Here is a 23,890-nt window from a genome sequence, read left to right as displayed (position 1 = left end):
ATCACTATAAACCAAGTCATTTCTGTTTTGCTAGATGGCCAAGGAGAAGGGTGCTTGGATCTGTGGCCCCAGTTCTCATCTGTCTCCTCTTGTATATGAAGATTAGGTGTCCAAGAATCTCAGCAGTAACTTTACTGTAGAGAATTGTATGTATTCCATCAAAATTAACAAAATTGAACATCATATTTCCAACTATATAGCTCATATGGACACTTCTTGAGACGAATTTTTCCCTCACTTAATACTGCCTACCTGAGTTATTTTCATAGTCTTTAATTACAGGGATATTAGCCTTTTCAGTTCACTTCCTTAGACCCTCTATATTTGACTTGTTTTCATTTTTAGTCCATAGGAAGCTAAGTAAAACATGAAGAGATATATTTATTAGTTTTGTGACTTTGAGCAAATTACTAAACTTTGGTCCTCATCTATAAAACTGAAGTAATACCTAACACTGTGTGAAGAGTAAGTAATTATATATGAAATGATCTAACATTAACCCTTTTACCCTTCTTAGTTTAGTTCTGTTGGCCACCTGACTTTATGACTTTGAGTCAATTAACTTCCGTGTTTTAGTTGATCATTGATAAGATTTCATTTCTAGTTTTAAATCTCTGAAGGGTTGGAGTGCCTGGCTGGCTCAGGGGGTGGAGTGTGACTCTTGATCTTGGGAGTTGTGAGTTCCAGCCCCATGCTAGGTATAGATTACTAAAAATAAAAAAATAAACTTAAAAAAATATCTCAAGGGTTGTAATCTGGTAATGGTAATTGGTAGAACTGACTATACGAGCTGTGTTTTCAGATAATACCCATTGTCTTACCTATGTTCTAGAGTAGTGCTTCTCAAATTCTATAGCAAAAGACTAGTTTTTAAAAAATTTATTGGGGCTCCTCGCTGGCTCAGTTGATATAGCATGCAACTCCTGATCTCAGGGTTGTGAGTGATTTCAAGTCCCACATTAGGCAGAGAGCTTACTTTAAAAAAATTTTTTTTCAAATTCATTGCAGAGTGATACTTTTGTAAAGTACAATAAAAATGTCACATCAGGGACACTGGGATGGCTCAGTGGTTGAGGGTTAGCCTTTGGCTCAGGTCATGATCCCGGGGTCCTGGGATTGAGCCATACGTCGGATTCCCCACAGTGAGTCTGCCTCTCCCTCTGCCTGTGTCTCTACCTCTCTCCCTGTCTCTCTCATGAATAAATAAATAAAATCTTTAAAAAAAAAAAATCACAGCAGTGTTAAATTACTCTGGAAGTTTCCAAACACTGTCAGTTTCCAGTTATTGCAGATTGATAAACATTTTGGAGATCAGCACCAGGAGGCTGATCACATTTTGAATAGCACTACTGGTGTGTATGTGTGATTACTTCCAGGGACCTCTTTATTGGAGACTTGAAACTTTTGAGATACCATCTTTGAGTATAGATTCCATTTATATTGATCATAAATCCTGATTTTCAGAATCATCCTAATTTCATCAGTTTGCTGTACTTTGCCCCATAAACCATTAAAATGTCCAGAAGTGCTGATGTTTTGCTGTCTACCACTGTCCAATAGAACTTTCTGTGATTTTGGAAATACTCTATAGAATATTGTTGCATTGAATAAACCTATGTTGTCTGATGCAGTAGTGATTAACCACATGTCATTATTGATTACTTGAAACATAGCTAGTGTAAACTGAAGTTTTTAATGAAACTTATTTATTTATTTTAATTTTATTTATTTATTCATGAGAGACACAGGCAGAGGAAGAAGCAGGCTCCATGCAGGAAGCCCGCTGTGGGACTTGATCCCGGGACTCCAGGATCACGCCCTGAGCCAAAGACAGGGGCTAAACTGCTGAGCCACCCAGGGATCCCCTTTAATGAAATTTAAATAGCTGCATGTATATTGGACAATTCAAGCCTAGCTTATGTCTCTTACACAGTTTTTGTACCTGAAGTAGCATAGAAATCCTTTATCTGACCACATATTTGGACCACTGTTTCTGTAGCCCAGAATTTTTTTAGTGCTTATAGTGTGTAAGCAATTTCAGAATGAATGTGGAAGGAGAGAAATTAGAGGAAAGGGGGTAGGAAGAGATAAGAAAAGGAAGTACCTCCTTTTTTTTTTTGTAAAGTAACTTTTCCCCCAGAACTTGGTTGACCTAGATCCAAATCCTGAAATTGCAACTGGCTACTTTCTCAGTGAGAGCTGCTTGGTTCAGAATCTGTGTTTAACTGTTCTCTATCACCAGAAATGATTTGCTACCTAGTATTTGATTGGCCAAGGTTAGTAACATGATTAAATTTGTATTTATGGAACAGCCAGATCAGTATACTGTGTCCATCTCATCTTGGGTTCCAGTGTTGCCTCCTTCTATATAATTTGGTCAGCTATCTTTAAGTTTTACAATTATTTTATTTTTTTTTTTGTAAATTTTTTTTTAAATTTATTTATGATAGTCACAAAGAGAGAAAGAGAGAGAGGCAGAGACACAGGCAGAGGGAGAAGCAGGCTCCATGCACCGGGAGCCTGACGTGGGATTCGATCCCGGGTCTCCAGGATTGCGCCCTGGGCCAAAGGCAGGCGCTAAACCGCTGCACCACCCAGGGATCCCTACAATTATTTCAAATATTGATTTATTTATTCATGAGGGGGACACAGAAAAGAGGCAGAGACATAGGCAGAACGAGAAGCAGGCTCTTCGCAGGAGCTGGATGCGGGACTTGATCCTGGACTCCGGGATCACGCCCTGGGCTGAAGGCAGACGCCCAACCACTGAGCCATCCAGGCATTCCGTGTTATAATTCTCTACACACAGATCTCTTTCAGTTAGATAAAATTCAAATACTAGAGGTTAGCAGATAATGTAGAGATTTCTTTTCTTCATCCTAGTAGCCTGAAAAGGGCAACCAGAAATCCCCCTCCTGTCATGGTCGTTGCATGAAGTTTGTATTTGCTTGGTCTGGCTTAATAAGACCCAGATTTCTTACTGATGTCTCTTCGGCAGACTAGTGTATATATGATAAAGAGAAAATATGTGAGAGGAAGTGGGCCATGGATCAGCAGTGTTTATGACTGATTTTTGTTGTTGTTGTTGTTGTTGTTAAAATCTGGTCATCTTTTCTTTGTATTTTATATTTACATCTTGCGCATATTACCAATTTGAGGTTACCAAATCGCTGCTATTCTTCTAGGCTGACTTTTGCATGACTGCTCATATATTTCAGCTTCCAACTCCAGTATGTACTATACATGTTTGGCAGTCCACAGAAACTTAAAGAAATCTGGCGTGTCGTCGTCGTCCCCCTCCCCCTCCCGGCAATCATCTTCCTCCTTTCCCCCTGCCCAAGAAAGGCCTGTCCGTTCATGTTTCCAACTCAAGTCTCAGTGAATAGAATCCTGTTGGTTTAGGATAATGGGAAGTGACAAGGCAAAGAATGGCACTGGCATTTATAGACATTTTTTACACAAGAGGCTGTAAATTGTCCCCTCCAACTCTTTGGACTATTTGAGGATAGAATGGCATGCCTTTTCTCATATAAGCCTCATGGTGGCTATGGGCTGAGAAACCTCCCACCCCCTCAAACAAAACAAAACCCAGATAAGTAACCTCCGCTTGGTTGGTTCTGATTGATCACCAGCTAGGTTTTCAGTCTTGTGCTTAACTGGTTGTTTTTGTTTTTGTTGTTGTTGTTGTTGTTGTTGTTGTTGTTGTTGTTTGTTTTTCCTCCTCTCTCTGTCAGTTTTCCATGCCTCCCAAGAGAAGTAGTGTTTGGGTTAGTCCTGTTGGTGAAGGACAGGACTTGGCTTGGCACATAAGAAACTTATCTTTGGGGATCCCTGGGTGGCGCAGCGGTTTGGCGCCTGCCTTTGGCCCAGGGCGCGATCCTGGAGACCCGGGATCGAATCCCACGTCGGGCTCCTGGTGCATGGAGCCTGCTTCTCCCTCTGCCTGTGTCTCTGCCTCTCTCTCTCTCTGTGACTATCATAAATAAATTAAAAAATTAAAAAAAAAAAAAGAAAGAAACTTATCTTTGAAAGGAGAGATGGATAGAGGGAGTAGATGAGAATACATGGGCAGCCCCGGTGGCTGGGCAGCGCCGGTGGCTCAGCGGTTTAGCGCCGCCTTCAGCCCAGGGTGTGATCCTGGAGACCCGGGATTGAGTCCCACATCAGGCTACCTGCATGGAGCCTGCTTCTCCCTCTGCCTGTGTCTCTGCTTCTCTCTCTCCTCTCTGTGTATTCTCATGAATAAATAAATAAAATCTTAAAAAAAAAAAATACAGCTCAGTTAATAGATGAAGGTCATAGGATATTGTTTATAAAAACTAAGTCTAGGCTTAGAGTTATGGTGTAAACTGATAGAGCTAATTTGGATTTTTCAAAAGATTTTTATTTATTTATTCATGAGAGACACAGAGAGAGCGAGAGAGAGACAGAGACACAGGCAGAGAGAGAAGCAGGCTCCATGCAGGGAGCCTGATGTAGGACTCAATCCTGGGACTCCAGGATCACGCCCTGGGCCGAAGACAGGTGCTCAGCCACTGAGCCACTCAGGCATCCCATCTAATTTGGATTGTTTTTGTTTTCATGTTTCCCTCCCAAACATTAGCATTTGGGAAAAATGAAACTTGATGCTTTAGGAAGTTATAGGACATCCAGCTAGGTAAGTATTAAAAACCAAATGAAACAAAACCCAAGCCCAGGCACTAAGCAGAAAACTGGTATTTGGTGTATACTCTACTCCCTCCCTGAGAATGTGAGGGGCATATGATACTGCTTCTTGGTTCTTCATTAGTAGTAGAAAATATAGGCATCTTTTATCCCTATTAACCTTCCCTACTTCTCTATTGGGCTATTACTGCAAAAATTGTTGTGTGGCTATAAAGATTAGTATCATGAACCTATCATATAATTATATTTTTTTGCTCACCAGTGCTTGGGGATGAACCACTTCAGAGTTAGAGAGATACTGGACTTTCCTTGTTTTTGAGGATCTTGTCATTGAAATCCATTGAGATATTGAAGAAGCTGGGGCAGTCAATTCCAAGCACAGGAAAGCACCAGTGTCTCCTACAAGCAGATTTCACTGTGGCTAACTGATAGTGGGCTGGTCTCCACCCACTGTCTTCTGGAAGGCCTATTTGGTTCTATCTATATTCTCTTCCACCATCTGAAATAAATGAAGAAATGTTTATTCTTCCCCTTGAGCAGTGGGTTTTAGTATAAAAGGATGTGGAGAGAAGGAAATTCACACTGTGGTTTTGGAAGTTGGTCACCAACTTTCTCAGAGGGTCTATAATTGTTAGAGTTTAGGTATGTGTATACAAACCTTTTCCAAAAGACGACCTGTGGGGCCATGCATAGAACATTGCCAACATGGTACTATAAGAACCTGAAAAACCATAAACTTTGGTGAGGAGTTTGCTAGAATATTTTTTAAAGAGGTAGTGGTAAAAGATTTAGATCCCAAGATAAGTTGGAGAAGTAGCCTACTAAGTGGGTTTGGGTTCTTTTTCATCCAAAATATACTCAATTAGTAGTACCTAGACCAAGTACTGCCACTTAATTCTCTATTGTCCTTTCCGTGGGGCCCCATGAGACCAAGAGAAATGCAGATAGTAGGATTGTAGAGGGAGAAAACTTCACTTTGGGTCTTCTTAGGCATTTCATTGAGTATTTCATTGAGCAAGGGCTTTGTGGGGGAATACACTCCCTTTATTCTAGATTGTCCTTTTTCCCAAAAATACTTATTCTACTTGAAAATTATATTCTTTTAACTTATATTAACCAGTAAGAAAAGATGGTAAGAATGGGATGTGTGTGTGTGTGAGTGAGAAAGAGAGAGAGAGAGAGAATAGTGGATAGAGATAGCAGTTGAGAGTGTCAGGATGAATTTCAGGAAGAGCCAAGATGCAAACCCATATAGGTTTCAGCATTTCTTGGAGCATTTGGGGGCCCAACTGAAATTTAACCAGTCCTTTAAATCATCTTCTAATTAATAATAATTTGAAAATTAATATTTGGCTTTTTTTCCCTACCTTCTCTCCTCTAAGATAAAAACTGTTTTTCTACATGCCCATTGGAACAAACCTTAAGGGAGTGGTGAAGGAGCTGTTTAAAGAGGAAACAATAGGGAAAAAACTCTCTGACCTCAGTTTATCCCCTCATCTGGTTCTTCATTTGTCCCTGCTGAGGAACAGAACTTGTCTTTTGTCTGTAACACAAATACATCTTCACCTCCCTCCCTACCCACTCCCCCCCCACCACCCGCTCTTCTCACTCCCTTCTATTATAGTTCCAATCAATGATGTCATTATGTGTGCCATTCAACTGCTGTTGAGCCACTTGGCTATAGGAATTTGGAAGAGCAAAGAGGCAGAATGGAATTTTTCTCTGTTCTGCCCAGGGCTCTTGAAAATGTATTCTAATTTTAACTTGAGAAATAGGAGTCAGGTTTTTCTTTGCCCAATTTCTTCTTCTACCCTCCCACTCTATGTCCTAACCCTTAAACATAGTTTTTACCTAGCTCTGTATGAAGAAAAAATTGGATAAGAAATATTAGGAATATAAGAGGAAAAGCTTTAAAAATTTTGTGGAAGCAAGCTGAAAGTTTTGATGCTTTGTCAGCATTTATGGCTGATGTTTTACCCTGTTTACTATAAGTTGGGTCTTTGAGGAGTTTCTTTCTTTCTTTCTTTCTTTTTTTTTTTTTTTTTTTTGTGGCAAAATATTGCTGCCACTTTTGAGGAGTTTCTAGTAGAGGGTTATACTTCCCTAGGGTACATGGTTGAGAACACCAAGGATCTTGCACCTTTTCATTTTATTTTTTTTACGGCTTTATACATTGAATTTGAACCCAAAGAACTAGAGGTAAGAAAGTTTGTAGTAAGGAAAAAATGCACACTCTTTTCTATCTCCCCTGCTCGATACCCCACCCCCACTTATGTCTTTGCATTCTTCTTCTAACATGTCAGAATTGATGACTTTGATAAAAAACAAGTTTTATGTCTCTCTGTGGCCCTCCTGTTGTCTTTTCCCCAGGAGTAAATACAGCCTGGAAAAGGAAGGAAAGGAGTCTGTTTTACTTTTACATACATTTCATTGTTTTTGCTCAGCCAAGTTCTTGAGGTGGGATCAATTCTCTGAGTGTCGGTTTGTTTGTTTGTTTGTTTATTGAGTGTCAGTTTAAAAAAAATAAAAGTTCTACTTATGGTACATAAGGTAATAATTTTTAAAATTAAGTTGTTAAGTATATTATATCAGATTGTATATCTAGCTGTATGTCTAATTTAGGAGCAACCGGTAACTGGCCTGGCTTTTCTAATCCGAGCAGTATCTGTCTGATTGCTCTCAGATACTCTCCCTACCTGTGGTGAAATGCAAGCCCACTTTCTGAATCCCAAGTCTGTCCATCCTTCAGTATTTGTACAGGAGAAAAAAGTATGGGGTGTTTTTTGTTTTGGTTGAGGGGTTTTTTTTGGTGTCTGTGTGTATTGCTAGTTTCTTTGTGGGGGGGTAGGAAGTTTTGGTGTTCAAAGACTCTTCATGATCTGAAAGCTATAACAATATAAGGATGTTTAAGATGTATTTTAATTATTGAGAGGCTAATAATTATTGGGTAATAGTGTTCTTTGGGCTGACATTGATAAGGAGAGGTAACATTTTATTTTTGAAAATATAGGTCAGTTCAAGTAAAGTTTGATAATAACAAAACAGTTCATTTTCCTACATATTCACTATTAATATCAAAGTTCCTTTTTATGCCTAATAGCCGAAGCAGGTCAGATAAAATCCTGTAGTATTTTGGAGATAGGGATCGGGATGAGGCAGGGCATCAGACTGGGAGCTATTTTATAGGGGGACATTTGGTGGTAATGTTTGCAAACTACCAAAGGCCTTGTTTTGTTATATTAAGTTTTTAAAAAAATTTTTAATCTCTAAAAAAAATAAACAATAAAAAAATAAGTAATCTCTGCCCCCTAACCTGGGGCTCAAACTTACAACCCCGAGATCAAAAGTCACCTGCTTTACTGACTGAGCCAGCCAGGCACCGCGAAAAGCCCTGTTGTTACTAAGATCTGAGGCATCTTGTTAAGATCTAGAAAATATTAACTCCTTTCCTCTCCTCCCATTTATTTATTTATTTATTTACTTACTTACTTACTTACTTACTTACTTATTATAGTCACACAAAGAGAGAGAGAGAGGCAGAGAGGCAGAGACACAGGCAAAGGGAGAAGCAGGCTCCATGCACCGGGAGCCCGACATGGGACTCGATCCCGGGTCTCCAGGATCGCGCCCTGGGCCAAAGGCAGGCGCCAAACCGCTGCGCCACCCAGGGATCCCTCCTCCCTTTCTTTTGTTACTCTTTTCTCACATTTTAAAAATACTATTTAACCAAATATTACCTTCTCATCCCAAGAGCAGATTCTTAGGACAAAAATAGAAATGTATTTTCAGGGTGTTCTACACTTGAAATTCATATCAAATACTGAATCTTTAAATCCTTAGCAGTGAAGATGTGTTACTGAGAAAGATACTATGCTTGAAGTGCTTGCTGTCTTTTTTATATATATATTATTTATTTATTTATGAGTAGTGGGAGGGGCAGAAGCAGAGAGAGGGAAAGGGAATAGAGGAGCAGACTCCCTGCTGAGCCAGGAGTCTGTTGTGGGCTCCATCCTTAGGATCATGAACTGAGCTGAAGGCAGATGCTTAACCGACTGAGCCACCCATGTGCCCCATCTGTCCTGATTTTAAAAGTATTTATTGGGTAAGGAGTTCATTGAGGTATAGAGCAGACAAGGCAGTTTTCACTATCATGTTCATGCTTAGGTATGAGGTAGTAAGGAAGGGCAACTGGAAGTGGAGAAAGCTATAAGATGAGAGAGGCCTTAGTGATGGACCTCTTTAAGTGCTCTAAGTGAATGAGCAAAACACATAAGCCCTAAGACAAATCCTGTCTGTTCTCTGCTTTGTTGATATTTCCCCTTGTACTTCTCTTTTGCAGGTTAAGGAAATACCTTTGTATGCTTGAACCTTGTTTCCTCTGTCTTTCCTCCACATACCTGAAGTCTTCTCTGATCTTGTTTTGGCATGTTTTTCCTGTATTGAACTCCTTTGTAAGAAGAGTCTCTCTGTTCCTCTACTTGAGTTCTATGAAGGCAACAAGACAGGTGTGCTCCTTAGAGCCAGCTGTGATTTCTTCATAGCTTTGTTTTCCCCTTCACAACCTTGTAGCTGAGATACCCTGTTTGTAGGAAGCATAAACGTTTTTGGAAGGCCTCTAATGCTTTTGAAGGAAAACCCGAGTGGAGTAGCAACCTTGCTTGGACTTGGTGAGATTTTTTTTTTCCCAGGCTTTCTTAAATTTTTTTTTTTATTATTATTTTTTTAATTTATTCATAGAGACACAGAGGGAGAGAGGGGCAGAGGAACAGGCAGAGGGAGAAGCAGGCTCCATGCAGGGAGCCCGATGTGGGACTTAATCCAGGGTCCCCAGGATCACACCCCAGGCTGCAGGCGGCACTAAACCTCTGCGCCACTGGGGCTGCCCTCCAGGCTTTCTTAAAGCCATTTACAGTTATTCCCAACTATAGCTGCACATAAGGGTCACCAGGGGACCATTTGTTTGTTTGTTTGTTTATAAAAAGATTTTATTTATTCATGAGAGAGAAGCAGAGACACAGGCAGAGGGAGAAGCAGGTTTCATGCCTGATGTGGGGCTCAATCCCTGGACTCCAGGATCACGTCCTGAACCGGAGGCAGATGCTCAACCCCTGAGCCACCAGGCTTCCCCACCAAGGGACATTTTAAAAATACATTTTCCTAAGCTCTTTTTGAGATTCAGATTTATTAGATTGGGGTAAAACCAGAAATCTTTATTTTAAAATAATTAGAAGTGGGGCAACACATGGCTGGCTCAGTTGGTAGATCATGACACTTGGGTCTTGACTTCGAGCCCCAAGTTGGGCATAGAGCTTACATTAAAAAAATTTTTTTTTCATACACACACACACACACACACACACACACACACACACACATTTTCTAGGTGAAAATCTACTTTCCTGGTGCTCATTCTAATTTCTGGATGCACAGGTAACTGTCATCCCCCATTCCCTCTATTTGGTTAAGACAGCATTTACCTCCCTCAAAGTTTTAGCTTCCCTCTACTGAGTTCTTGACATTGCTGCCAGGCTCTGCATCGCTTATCCTTAAAAGCAGCAGCTTCCTGGCTTTTAAGGGAGGGAGGTGGGGACTTTTAATAGAAACTTGGTTTCCGGGGGTCTCAAGTGTGAAGCCTTCATTTCCTCCACCTGCCTTGCTTTGTCCTACAATCAGCTAGAGCAAGACCGAGACGACCTCCTCTGGGGTTGGAGAGGAGTGGGGGTGGGGGAAGAAGTTTGTTTTGGAGAAAGAGAAAAAAGTGATGGGAGCTAGTGACTCAGAAGAGTGTTTGGTTCTGAGCTGACTGTGTTCTGGGGCTTCAAATCCTATAAAGATAGGAGGAGATACAGTTCCTCGTGGTCTCTAAATCTTGTGTAGCTTTAAAGTTCCTGCTGTACCCTATTGGTCCTAGAAAGTTGATTCTGATCTCACAGTTGACAATTTTTTGAGAGTAGAGAATATGGTTGTTTTGGGAGCTGTATTTTTTTGTTACGTGTGTGGGTGTTGTTAGTGTCTCTTTACTATGTGTGTGCTAAAATGGCATACCTTTTGCTACTCCAGCCCCTCACCTTTGTCTTGCTAGTTAGTTAGGTTCTGTGCATTCGTTTTTAGGACCACCTTATGTTCTGTGGTCTGGCTGGCATAAAGGCTCAGGAATAAACATACTCAGATGATTTTCAAAAACTGGGGCAGGGAGGTGACAGCTGTGTGTTTAAGCATTGCAGTGTTTCTGAGAGAAAAACCATCAGTTGCTGTCATTCACCCTGAGAGTATGAAATTGGAAGCCCACTTACCCTGGAGTGTTTCATAACCTTTCCCTCTTGGAAGTCAAGGCCATGTCATTATTAATCAACCATCGCCTGAAAGCTCCCAGCCTCTGCTTTTCATCCTGCTATCAGTCATTTGAGAGTCCGGAAAAGTGACCATAAAGCTCGCTCCTTTGTTTTTTGACTCACTCTTACCTTACATTCCCTTGGAAAATCAGACTGGTCTAAGAAATATTAACATCTTCACATGGTAATTCTTTAGATTGGAATTTCTTCTTCTCACACATGGTGTAAGGAGGGATGATGAGTAAGTGAGGTATTGTACTGACCAGGAAAAATATCTGGCTTGGTTAATTCTTTTGATCTCCTCTGATAGTGTGGATATGTCCTATTTAATTTCAGTACACATTCTTGCTTTGGGCTTTGGGAAGTGCATCCTTAAATAAGCCTGGGTTACATTTGGGTCATTATGTTGCTTCTCTCTCTCTCTCTTTTTAAGATTTTATTTTTTAAAGATTGACTTAACTTTAAAGAACATGAACAGGAGGGGAGAGGGAGAGAGAATCTCAAGCAGACTCTGCCCTCAGCACAGAACTGATGTAAGGCTGGATCTCACAACTACTGAGATTGCAGCCTGAGCCGAAACTGAGTCGGTTGCCTAACTGACTGCACCACCCAGTGGCCCATAAGATTTTATTTTTTTTAAGTAATCTGTACACCCAGAGTGAGGCTCAAACTAATAACCCCAAGATCAAGAGTTGTACGCTCTACCAAATGAGCCAGCCAGGCACCCCTCTCCTAGTTTCTTTTTATAATCCAGAGTGGCACTGGTAATAAGTCTGAAGAAGGTGTATGCTTTCAGTACATAGCCCATGTAGTGCTAATTAAATCAAAGTGGACTCTTTGGCAGAGCAAATAACCCTGGCACACTAAGCTTGGAGTGGTGTTCTTTATTGTATTCAGGATAAGATTAGTAAGTTTTGAAAAATGTTCTCTTAAATTTGTATCTTGAAGACAAAAGTTGGGTTTGGAAGATAAAGCCACAATCTACTCCATCTTGGGTAGAGATCTTATCCTTAGAATTCTTTGCCATAGAAAGAAACAGTCACTTTAAAAAGCTATGATGTTCAGGCTGCCAGTTGTTGTAGCTGATCTTCCATTTGGGACTTAATTCCTGGCTACAGTATATATGCCATGGAAACCATTGACAGGGGTCCTTAACTTTAAATTTCTTGTAATAATTCTACTTCCTTCCTTTCTTTTTCCTTCTTGGGGCACTAAAGTATTTTTAATTAATATTTAGAGAGGAGTAAGTTCTTAAGGGACCCGCAGCAACTCTATAACTGCACTTCGTCTTCTAAGTTTCTGTCATGGAAACTAGGTGTTGGATCCTTGTCTTTGGATCTCACCTCAGTACCTCTCTCTTACCTTAATACTTCTGGCTAATAGGAATATTTTCAAAACTGCTTGCCAGAAACAGGCCACACATTTGGCTCCAAATTTTATAGCTTTCAGTAGAGGGAAATACAGAAGTGTTTATAGTGATTCACAGGGTTAAGAAGATAAAAACTTACAAGTTGCTCAGCAAAAGCATAATTATTCTACATCCAGGGACCAAAAGACTTCCCCATGGGTCCTCATAATGCAGTAATGTAATGAACAGTGGCATATGTCTTTACTGTAAGTCGTAAATTCATAAGTCCCCTGAGGTTAAGGATCTTTGCCTTATTCACCTTTGTTCCCAATGCCAGAACAGTCCCTAACCTAAAGTAAATTCTCAGTGGATATTTGAATGACTATTGGATGAATGGATTAATTTTGAATGGATTAGTGGTATTATTTAAAATGTTGATGGATGGATGGATGGATGGATGGATGGATAAATAAATTAATTAATCAATTAATTAATTAATTAATTGATGGAGGGCAGCCTGGATGGCTCAGCGGTTTAGCGCCACCTTCAGCCCAGGGTGTGATCCTGGAGTTCCAGGATGGAGTCCCAGGGGCTCCCTGCATGGAGCCTGCTTCTCCCTCTGCCTGTGTCTCTGCTTCTCTCTCTCTCTCTCTCTGTATTCCATGAATAAATAAATAAAATCTTAAAGTAATAATAAAATAAAATGTTGATGGAAACTGATGCCTGTAATTCATTGAAAGCAGTTCCTCGGGGACCTTTAGAGTACCTAAGATTGAAACTACAGAGTTAGAGTTTGCTCTGTTCCCTTGGGTATTTAGATTTTTTTGTTGTCATTAATTATTAGGTTTGATGAAATCAGTAAAGCCTGGCAGGCATAGTTTTGTTTGTTTGTTTGCTTTTTAGGGTTTCAGAAGGAGAAGATGGTTAATAGTACCTGATAGAGAAGACTGTGGTTTTGGCTGTTTACTTATGCTGCCACACTTTAACCCTAAATCTGTTCTTCAAATACTTGTTTGCCTTGCAGCTAATGGCAATTTCCTTGTTGTCTTGTTAATGGGTCTGATTCTTACCTACTTTTTAAAAGTTTTTACTTATTTATTGATTTAGGTAATTGCTACACACCCATCGTGGGGCTCAGATTCACAACCCTGAGATCATGAGTCATGTGCTCTTCTGACTCAGCCAGCCACCCCAAGATTCTTAACTCCCTACTTTTGGTGACTTTGCCTTTTTTTTTTTTTTTTTAAGATTTTATTTATTTATTCATGAGAGACACACAGAGGCAGAGACACAGGCAGAGGGAGAAGAAACAGGCTCCATGCAGGGAGCTCGATCACGCCCTGAGCCAAAGGGAGATGCTCAACAACTGAGCCACCCAGGCATCCCTGACTTTGCTTTTTTAATTTAGTTTCAGAGGTAAAATTTAGTGATACATCACTTGCATATAACACACAGTGCTTATTACCTCAAGTACCCTCCTTAATACCCATCACCCAATTATTCCTTACCCCTACCTACCTCTCCTCCAGCAACCCTCAGTTTGTTTTCTAGAATTCAGCATATCTTATGGTTTGCCTTCCTCTCAATTTTCATCTTATTTTTCCTTCCCTTCCCCTGTTCATCTGTTTTGTTTCTTAAATTCCACATGAATGAAATCATACAGTATTTGTCTTTTTCTGATTTATTTTGCTTTAGCATCATACCCTTTTTAGTTCCATCCAAGTTATTGCAAGTGGCAAGATTTCATGCTTTTTGATGGCTGAGTAATATTCAGTTGTATATATACACCACATCTTCTTTATCCATACATCTTTTTTTTTTTTTTTAAATTTTTTGAGAGAGAGAACACAAGCAGAGGGAGAGGGAAAGGGATAAGCCAGACTCTGTGCTGAGTGGGGAGCCCCACGGAGGGCTTGACCCCAGGACCCTGAGATTATGACCTGAGCCAAAGTCAGATGCTTAACTGCCTGCCGACACCCAGGTGCCCCTTGATTTCCTTGCTTCTAATGTAGAAGATGAATGAATGGCGTTGTTAGCTTCAAAAAAAATTTTTTTGTTGTTTTGTTTTTTAGCTTCAAAATTTTGTTGGTGGTCTCACAGTTTGTTTCAAAGACCAGGAGGAAGGTTGCAGTAGAAATAATAGCTGCCATTTATTGAGTGCCTATATGAGAGACCCTATATTCTGAGCACTTTCACACATGTAATTTGTATCTTGGTGCAGCCTTGAGTGTCTCAGTCTTTTCCTCCAGCAGGCATTGTTTTCTTTATATTGCCTGAGGATTTTCCAAATATGAAAGGGAAACAAGGAGAAAAGTGAATTTGAAAAGTCAGAGAGGGCAGCCCCAGTGGCGCAGCAGTTTAGCGCCGCCTGCAGCCCAGGGTGTGATCCTGGAAACCCGGGATCGAGCCCCACGTCGGGCTCTCTGCATGGAGCCTGCTTCTCCCTCTGCTTGTGTCTCTGCCTCTCTCTCTCTCTGTATGTCTCTCATGAATAAATAAATAAAATCTTAAAAAAAAAAAAAAGATGTCTGAAGAGCTCAATTTAGAAATCTCTTATTCTGTGATGGAAAATACAGTGATAGTGATTCATGGGAGTATTGGGCTTTATTAAATATACATCCTGCTTTCCATCCTGAGCTTTGTATATGAGCTCTCTTCTCTTCCACAACTGTCTTTCTGAGCTTTTAAAAAGAAAAACAAGGCAGCTATCGGGAGATAGGATTATGTATGCTGAAATTACTGGCGTTAGTGAGTTGCCTTGCTATTTAGATCTTGAGTGAGAGGGTGAGCAGGTGAAGTATATGGATCAATCTGAACGTCCAAGGCATGTGTTTAGTCAGTGAAGACAGGTTCCTCCTCTGGTTTTGAATGCATGTTGTATGTTTTGAGGGGTTTCCACTAGATAGGAAATAAGGGCACTTCAGATTCCAGCACTGTTCTTCCCACACAGAAGTATACATGGGAAGAAAAAAGATTTGTTAGTGGTTGAGGGTTTGCAGGAGGAAAGTGGAGGAAGAATGAAGAAAGGAAAGATTTGCAAATGCCTATGACACTGAGCTAGAGGGGTCAGTGCTGCCTGCAGATGCACAACCCCATTTGTGCACTTGAGCATGGCCTGAGGGAGCATTGGCCTGATGAATGCAGAGAGAGATGCGTTTAGATCGAGGTAATTTCCCTCAGATGGGTCTCACCATCCCATGAATCAAAACCTGTCAGCAAGGAGCTAAAGATGGAGTGAAGTTTATTGTACGTTTGTTTCCATGCGACACCGTCACGCTAGAAGGGTCAAGTGAGAGAGATCATTAGAACTGTGTTGATTTACTGGGCCTGTTGTGCACTTTCCTTGCAGGGCAAGGAGGAAAGAGGCTTTAGGAGGGAAGCTGAGGGGCTCTGGGTGGGGAGGGAAAGGCAGGCATGCACAAAATAAATAAAATCCTCACTGGTCTCTGCGGGTGAGGGGTGGGCAGGCTGTTTGTAGGGGGCATGGGAGGATCTGTATTGTTTTGTTTTGTTTGTTTTGTTTTTTTCCCCTAGAGCCACTGGTAGATTTGCAGCAGATGCTCTGCCTGGATCTCCAGGAGAGACACCAAAAGTCTGATTAAAAAGGGAAGCTCATGAAGAACTCCCTGATCTAGCCTTAGTGGCTAGCGAAATGTAACCCCCCTCTTTTCTTTTCCTCCCTCTATCTTTCCTCACCTTTGAGTTCAAAGGAAGCACAGAAAATTTAATTTGGAAGACATAATCCCCATTTCAGGATGTAGCAAAATAGAGAACCAGAGGAAAGGCTGTCCCGTCCCACACATTCTAAATAAATATAGGCTTTGTGATGAGATTTGGGAGTGGCCCCAGGGTTTGAGCTGAAAAAACAGCTGTTTTTAAAATAAAGTACCATCTCCCTTTCTGTGATTTGAACTTGCCGAAGTACTCCTTCCTCTGAATTGAATGAAAATAAGTGCGTAGTGGTAGTTCAGCAATATATGGTCTATTCCTGCTTTTCCTCAGGAAGGATGTGGATGTTCCTTTTATTACCCCTAACACTGTGCTTGGCCTGGAAAATTAGCGAAATTAGGTATTTCATCTAGAATATTCTGTAGAGATTCTCATTTTGAGCACTACATTTTTGTCTCTTATTCCCTTTTATTTTAATGGTAGTAGACAAAATAAAGAAAACTTTTCCTAGTAACTTTGGTAAGGAAAAATAGGAGGGCTGTGTTCATTGGAAACCTTCCTAATTCTTTTATTATAGTTCAACAGATGGAGTAGCCAGTTAGGCAAAATTAGAAACGAATTCAGTTGAGAAAATCTTTAGTCCTTTCCCTAGATCCCTAAAGTAGAGACATATGTTACAGTAGAAAGGGGATGGGATCCTGGCATTGATCCAGGTTATTTGAGTGCTATGAAAGTGGTTGAAGTAGTTTACAACTACTGTTAGCTAAGGGTCCTAGCCATCCTTCTTCCTTTGGGAATTAAACACTTCCATTCTGCTGCTGTTCCTCCAAAGAAAGGGTTATGTGAGATAACTGAAGAGATGGTAAAGCTAGGAAAGTGGATGTATTTTGTTTGTTTTTTAAGATTTTATCTATTTATTTGATAGAGCATAAGCAAAGAGAGAGGAAGAAGCAGACCCCCACTGATAAGGGAGCCCTGTGTGGGGCTCAATCCCAGGATCCTGAGGACTCCTAACTCTGGAAAACGAACTAGGAGTGGTGGAAGGGGAGGAGGGCGGGGGGGGGGGGTGAATGGGTGCAGGGCACTGAGGGGGCACTTGACGGGATGAGCACTGGGTGTTATTCTGTATGTTGGCAAATTGAACACCAATAAAAAATAAATTTATTATTTAAAAAAAGAAACAAACTAGGGGGATCCCTGGGTGGCGCAGTGGTTTAGCACCTGCCTTTGGCCCAGGGCGCAATCCTGGAGACCCAGGATCAAGTCCCACGTCGGGCTCCCGGTGCATGGAGCCTGCTTCTCTCTCTGCCTGTGTCTCTGCACCCACCACCCCCCCCCCCGTGACTATCATAAAAAAAAAAAAAAAAAACTAGGTTACTTAATTTCTCCAAGTCTTTTTTTATTTTCTATGAAATGAATTTAGTCATAGTACCTCCTGTGTTTGAGATGTAAATGAGGGGCTCCTGGTTGGCTCAGTTGGAAAAGCATGCGACTCTTGAGCTTGGGGTCATGAGTTCAAGCCCCATGTTGGGTGTAGAGATTACTAAAAATGTGTGTGTGTGTGTGTGTGTGTGTGTGTATTACATATATGTAAACTTAAAAAAATAAATGAGATATTGCATGTAACGAACTTCGAAGAGTGGCACAAAATAAGCACTCAGATATTAGTGACTGTATTGTTAGCATTGTTTTAATTTTTGATTATTAAAAACAATACTTTTTTTCAGGTTGCCTGGGTGGTATAGTTAGTTAAGTGACCAAGTTTTGATTTTGACTCGGGTCATGATGTCAGGGTCCTGGGATCAAGCCCTACATCAGGGGTCTACACTCAGCAGGAGTTTGCTTCAGAATTCTCTCTCTTCCTCACTCTGCCCCTCCTCCTTCAAAAATAAAAATAAATAAATGGGAAAAAAAAATACTTCCCCCCCCTCAAACCTGGTTCCATGTTTTATAGGAGTTTAGATTGCATCAGTTTTGTACCCACTGTGGATTTGCTGAGGGTTATAATGAAAAAGACAGGGACACCTGGGTGGCTCAGTTGGTTAAGCATCCAACTTTGGATTTCAGCTCAGATAATGGGTCTTGGGATTGAGCCCCATGTCAGGCCCTGTGTTCAGTGCAGAGTCTGCTTGTCCCTCTTCCTCTGCTCCTCCTCTGTCTCAAGTAAATAAACAAATAAAAATCTTTTAAAAAGGCAGAAGAACTGTGTAAGCAATATTCTTTTCTAGTAATACACTATGGTTAAGTGATAAACTCATGTGTAGGGTACCTCAGTCCTTCATAGCCACCAACTTTTCTTGACTCCTTTCTAACTCCCTATAAAGCAAGTACAGCAAAAGGGAGAAAATGGACATGCTTCTTGAGCTGAAAGAGGCAAAGTAAGACCAAGAAGGTATTCTTGCCTACTGTGTCAGAGAATAGACTAGTTAAATTAAACACGGAAAGCTGAATAGCTGCCCTATCTTTGGCCAAAGAGGTGGCTTCTGTGATCGTAGGAACAAATGCAACTCCTTGGTTGAGGTTGAGAGTACACATATTTTTAAATTCCTATGTTTCTATAGATCTCTTGATTGCCTTTCTTTTTAATTCTTATTCTGGGACACCCAGAGATATAACCTGCCTATAGACTGCAGGGATATGAACTCCTTGGAATTTTTAAAAAGACCACCTTAGGGGATCCCTGGGTGGCGCAGCGGTTTGGCGCCTGCCTTTGGCCCAGGGCGCGATCCTGGAGACCCGGGATCGAATCCCACGTCAGGCTCCCGGTGCATGGAGCCTGCTTCTCCCTCCTCCTGTGTCTCTGCCTCTTTCTCTCTCTCTATGTCTATCATGAATAAATAAATAAATCTTTAAAAAAAAAAAAAAAAAAAAGACCACCTTAGGAGCACCACACAGAATCATATTCAGAAGTTTCTTTGAATTCTTTTGACTCGACCTTCTGTTGGTTACCTTTGTAAATAAAGTCAAAGAAACTGACCTTGGTGAGGGTGAGTATGTATGTATAGATAGAGGGTCTCTTGAGGTATACGGAAAGGATAGGATCTTAGTCTAGATGTGTGCCCAGTTCTAGAAAATCCTGGGTGGAAGAACACCCAGAGAGTCCATCTAATTTTATATGTTTACTCATCGTAGGGCTGCATTTTTGATTACTGGTGACTGGGCATGGGGGGAACGTAGAAAAGGAGAAAATAACTGTTAAAGTGGGATAAATAAAGTGGCAGGGTTTAGGTTCTGATGGGAATATATATGAGACTCTTACATTGAACAGTGTTAGATGTGAACATTAGCTCAGTCATTAAAACAGCTATAGGAGTATGATCAGCTCTAATTCATGGTAAGCTATAATATTCTCTCAGTTAAAGGGCAGTGAGTCTCTTGGATGCTTGTGAACCGTCCAGAGCATCTTTCTCTTAGAGAGATAACTGCAGCTAATGCCTTGACTCACCTTTTTCCAAAATCATTTCAAATTATTCAGAGCCTTCTGTGCCTTTGCTGGGCATTCACAATGCTTGGCTTTCTTTGTACATTCTTCAGAAATACCACTCTGGCTGCGTCTTTCCCTTCCGTTCCTTCGCAAGTAAATGGAACTTGTAAGCAGTGTTTAACAAGTAGTTTAGATGCCTTCTACCACCGTTTTGTCCTTAGGTGTTACTCACTGAAGCCTCAGTATTCCATCTCTCTGAACTACCAAAATTTCTTCACAGAAATTTGTTGTATGGGTATTTATGTTTTCTTAACTTCATGTGTCTTAGGAACATTGAGGCCCTATTTTAAATTTCTATAGTCGTTCTTAGGGACAACATACTGTATGCTTGCTTATTCAGTTTCCTTTTTTGTTTGTGTGATCCTTAGTTCTTGGCACAAGGTTGGCTGCCATATTGTGACCATTAAGTTATAATTTAATTCTCTTTTATCTCTTGAGTGGAGGCTATCTTGTTTCAATTCTTTTCTTTGTCCCTGAACAGTCTGAAGATGATGAGAAGCTGAAAAAGAGGAAGGAGCGATTTGGGATTGTTACAAGTTCAGCCGGAACAGGAACCACAGAAGATACAGAGGTAAAAAAATATATATGTATATTTATATGTATATGTATATTTATATTTATATATTTTATATATGTGTATGCACATATATATACACACATATATATATCTAGAGTGCTTTGTAGAGCCCTTGGAAGGAAGTGAGGGTGAAGAAACATTCTTCTTTCCCTAGCCTACTTCTTAAGTGCCCAAATAATAAGATCTTTTTGTTCTTTGCTTAATATCTGTTTTCTGGATAAAGTAGCCACACTGAATTCCATCAGCATACTTAATTTGGTGTTAGAGCCATTTAGCTTAGAAAGGAGCACAAGATTTGGAATCAGAGAAGCTTGGATTTAAAAAATGGCTCTGCCACTTAGTATTACTTACAAGTTATGGCACTTTTCTGAGCCTCAGTTTTATCATCTGGGAAGTAGAGATAATACCTACCTTGAAGAGGTATTTCAAGCATGAACTTATTCTATGTAAAAAGCGATGATACTTGACACAAAGCTGTCATATTTAGTAAGTAGCAGTGTCTCTGTTTATCTGCTAGACATTTTTTTTTGATCATTTAATAAAGGCTTATCTAACTCAGACACAAGTATAGTTGTGGCCTAACTCCCATCTGGAGTAGGTCAATGGACTCAAATGAGACTTCTTGTTCTTAATCACTTTATTTATAAATAAATAGTTTATTAAATGAAAGGGCAGCTCTTTTCTTGTTTTTTAAAAAACTTGTGTTTATCCTTATCCCAGTTTCCTCTGGGGTAACTCACATTAACTGAGACCCTGAGCAAGACTACTTGGAGCTTTGACAGACAATATTGATTTAGTGATTTAAGAGTATCTATATTGGGCATTAGCTGGCTCATTAGGTGAGCGTGTGACTCTTGATCTTGAGGTTAAGAGTTCCAGTCTCATGTTGGGTATAGAGATTGCTTTAAAAAAAAAAAAAAAAAGTATCTGGGATGCCATGGTGGCTCAGTGGTTGAGTGTCTGCCTTTGGCCCAGAGCATGATCCTGGAGTCCCCGGATCGGGTCCCACATCGGGCTCCTTGCATGGAGCCTGCTTTTCCCTCTGCCTGTGTCTCTCATGAATAAAGAGATAAAGTCTTTAAAAATATATATATCTATAATGGAGACCCAAAGTGTCATCTAAGGTGTACATAAGGAATTGAAATGATGAGTGTATTTGAATTTTAGAAACTTCTTGGGTGGTGAAGAATTTGCAGTGTTCTTTCTTCCTTTTTTTTAAGATTTTATTAAAAAAAAAAAAGATTTTATTTTATTTATTTATGAGAGACAGAGAGAGAAGCAGGCTCCATCTAGGCAGCCCTTTATGGGACTCATCCGAGACTCTAGGATCACCCCCTGGGCCAAAGGCAGAGGCTTAACCGCTGAGCCACCCAGACGTTCCCTTCTTCCTTTAATCTAAATTTACTTCTTTTCATCTATCTCTAGAGATGGCCCTTGTTTTGTTTTGTTTTAAAGTAGGCTCCAGGGGATCCCTGGATGGCTCAGGGGTTCAGCGCCTGCCTTTGGCCCAGGGCGTGATCTTGGAGTCCCGGATCCAGTCCCATGTCGGGCTCCTGGCATGGAGCCTGCTTCTCCCTCTACCTGTGTCTCTGCCTCTCTTTCTCTCTCTGTATCTATCATGAATAAATAAATTAAATCTTAAAAAAATAAAAATAAAAAAATAAAGTAGGCTCTATGCCCAACATGAGGCTTGAACTCAGAACCCTGATTTCAAGAGTTGCATGTTGTACCAACTGAGCCAGTCAGGCAGCCCTGGAGATGACCTTGGAAAATCTATTACCTCATACACATAAAATCTTACAAAATCTTTCTACGAATGATTATCAGAGTCAGTCTTGTAAATAAACTCTGAAAATTTTACAGTTTGATCACTTTGTTTTTAATATAAATTTTTAAAGATTTTATTTATTTATTCATGAAATATACAGAGATGCAGAGACATAGGCAGAGGGAGAAGCAGGCTTCCTGTTGGGAACCCGATGTGGGACTCAGTTCCAGGACCCCAGGATCACGACCTGAGCCAAAGGCAGATGCTCAACCACTGAGCCACCAGATGCTGCCTAGTTTGATCAGTTTGTATTTCCAGTAGGAAGAAACTTGAAAGATTTTGTATTCTCTGTGCTACTAATTCAGAATAAAGCATTACCTGTTATAAATATCAACTTACTTACTGACTTGCCAGCATAAGCTAGAGGTAAACTTAAAGGCTTGTTTTAATTCTAGTAAAATTATTCCTTTTGCCAAGGTAACTGTTGAACCAGCCATGTTTACTAATAAGGTAGTACATTTGGCTTCTCCAAGATGAGGCAGATGAGGATTTTGTTGGTTGGCAACAAATAGTAGCTTTTGTTGGGAGAGTCAGTGCATATAAAGGAATAGTAACTTCAGAGGTTGATGGCGTTGACATGAACCAGATGACTTACTTGATTCCAAAGAATTGTGTCAATAATCCAGGTATAGGGTGGGCTGGGCTTATACACACTCATCTTTCTTTAAGATCTAAATTAAACCTCCTGCATGAATGGAATAAAAAAAAAAAAAAAAGTCCCCTCTTTGGTGGAGGCAGTGGTTAGAGTGAGGATGAAGGACTCAGTGCTGTGTTGTGAGTCAGTCTCAGAACAAAAAGGTCTTTTTCTCCTCCCCCATTTCTCATTTTGTGTCTCTCTCCAGTGCTAACTCCCTCAAAGAGATCCATGTTGGGGACTCTCCTCCTTCCCATTTATTCTGTTGGCATTGAAGATTTATATGCCTTTTTGTGAATTTGGAGACCCAAGGAATAGCTCCTGCTTGGGCCTTACTGCCTAGAATGGCATCCCTTTCACCTTTTCCATGAAAAAATAGCACTGGTCAACCCTTTGTCCTCTGAGATCTCCCATCTCCTCACTGACTAGAAGATTCCTCAGCCTGTTAAGAGTCCGTTCTTTCCAGACTAACTTGCTATAAGGCTGAGTGGCCCTCTCTTCAGGAGTTTTCCATTTTCTACCACTATTCTCTTCCTCCTCTTCCCCCAACCCTTACTACCCATAGTCTTCTCCCTTCCTTTCCCACCAAAACTCTCCAGCTCTAACTGGATAACTAGAGAGGTTCAGGAATGGAATCTCTGGCTGCCAAGCTTAAGCCTGGGTCTCCCCTCCTTCTTGGACCTTGTGATAGTTCATGTGAGTTTGAATTAAAGCAGTCAGGAAAAAAAAAAAAAAAAAAAAAAAAAAAAAAAAATAAAGCAGTCAGGAACCTAGGCCACTGTTGTCTAGCAATCTAATTTTTTTCTTTCTTCTTTCTCACAGGCAAAGAAGAGGAAAAGGGCAGAGCGTTTTGGGATTGCCTGATGAAAAGCTCTTAATGCTTTCTATTCTCCAGTGGTTTCCATCTCTCTGACTTTTTTTGGTCATATATATACCTAAATGCACAGTCATGTGCCTAGGTCCTGCCTCGCAATGAGAGAGCATGTATCCCGGGTACATCCAGGAACTTCAGCAGCAATTTGACTCATTGCTGTTCCAACTTTAAGGTTGTTGTTCTTGTGTTGTTGTTTTTTAATTATTATTTTGCTTGTTAATAAAAAAACGAATAGAAAAGAAAACAATGTGTTTTATTAGGTGCTCCTTTGAGTTCTTAGAACCAGATTAGACCAGATAAGAGGAGCTTCAGGGACAAATATTACAGGGAATTAGCCATAATGCCTTTATCCATTAGAAAAGAACAAGGAAAAGGATTGAGTCTATCCCTTTAAGCCTATTTATTTCCTTCTTTCATACTCATAGGCATCCTTTTACTCTTTATCCTCCATAAAGAGGCCAAGTTTCACCCTGAATCTT

At 40.4% G+C, this 23,890-nt stretch overlaps 1 protein-coding gene and 2 long non-coding RNA genes across 6 annotated transcripts in view; 1 reads left to right on the top strand and 2 right to left on the bottom strand.

Moving 5' to 3' along the window:
- The window catches only part of SARNP (SAP domain containing ribonucleoprotein), a 50,561-nt gene extending 26,903 nt beyond the window's left edge, over nt 1-23,658 (top strand). The window contains exons 10-11 of the mRNA XM_077913277.1: nt 19,980-20,069; nt 23,360-23,658. Of these exons, the coding sequence (XP_077769403.1) occupies nt 19,980-20,069; nt 23,360-23,401 (132 nt within the window). The 3' untranslated portion in view covers nt 23,402-23,658. The remainder of the gene's footprint in view (nt 1-19,979; nt 20,070-23,359) is intronic.
- Nucleotides 2,632-6,268, bottom strand: LOC144323186 (uncharacterized). 4 transcript variants are annotated; one of them, XR_013388663.1, is made up of 4 exons: nt 6,145-6,268; nt 4,925-5,164; nt 3,602-3,774; nt 2,632-2,887 (listed from the first exon to the last, which is right to left on the bottom strand). It is a non-coding gene; the product is annotated as an uncharacterized LOC144323186 (long non-coding RNA). The 4 variants fall into 4 exon arrangements; XR_013388661.1 differs by having other exon boundaries at nt 2,633-2,813; XR_013388662.1 differs by lacking the exon at nt 2,632-2,887 and adding an exon at nt 5,324-5,386 and having other exon boundaries at nt 3,324-3,774; nt 6,145-6,266.
- LOC144323187 (uncharacterized) lies at nt 17,679-20,071 on the bottom strand. Its single transcript, XR_013388664.1, has 2 exons — nt 18,892-20,071; nt 17,679-18,682 (listed from the first exon to the last, which is right to left on the bottom strand). It is a non-coding gene; the product is annotated as an uncharacterized LOC144323187 (long non-coding RNA).
- Nucleotides 23,659-23,890: the final 232 nt, after the last annotated feature.

The sequence above is a fragment of the Canis aureus genome, chromosome 11, assembly GCF_053574225.1.
Source record: "Canis aureus isolate CA01 chromosome 11, VMU_Caureus_v.1.0, whole genome shotgun sequence".
In the NCBI taxonomy this organism is placed as follows: Eukaryota; Metazoa; Chordata; class Mammalia; order Carnivora; family Canidae; genus Canis; species Canis aureus.
This window is presented reverse-complemented; position numbering and strand designations above follow the sequence as displayed.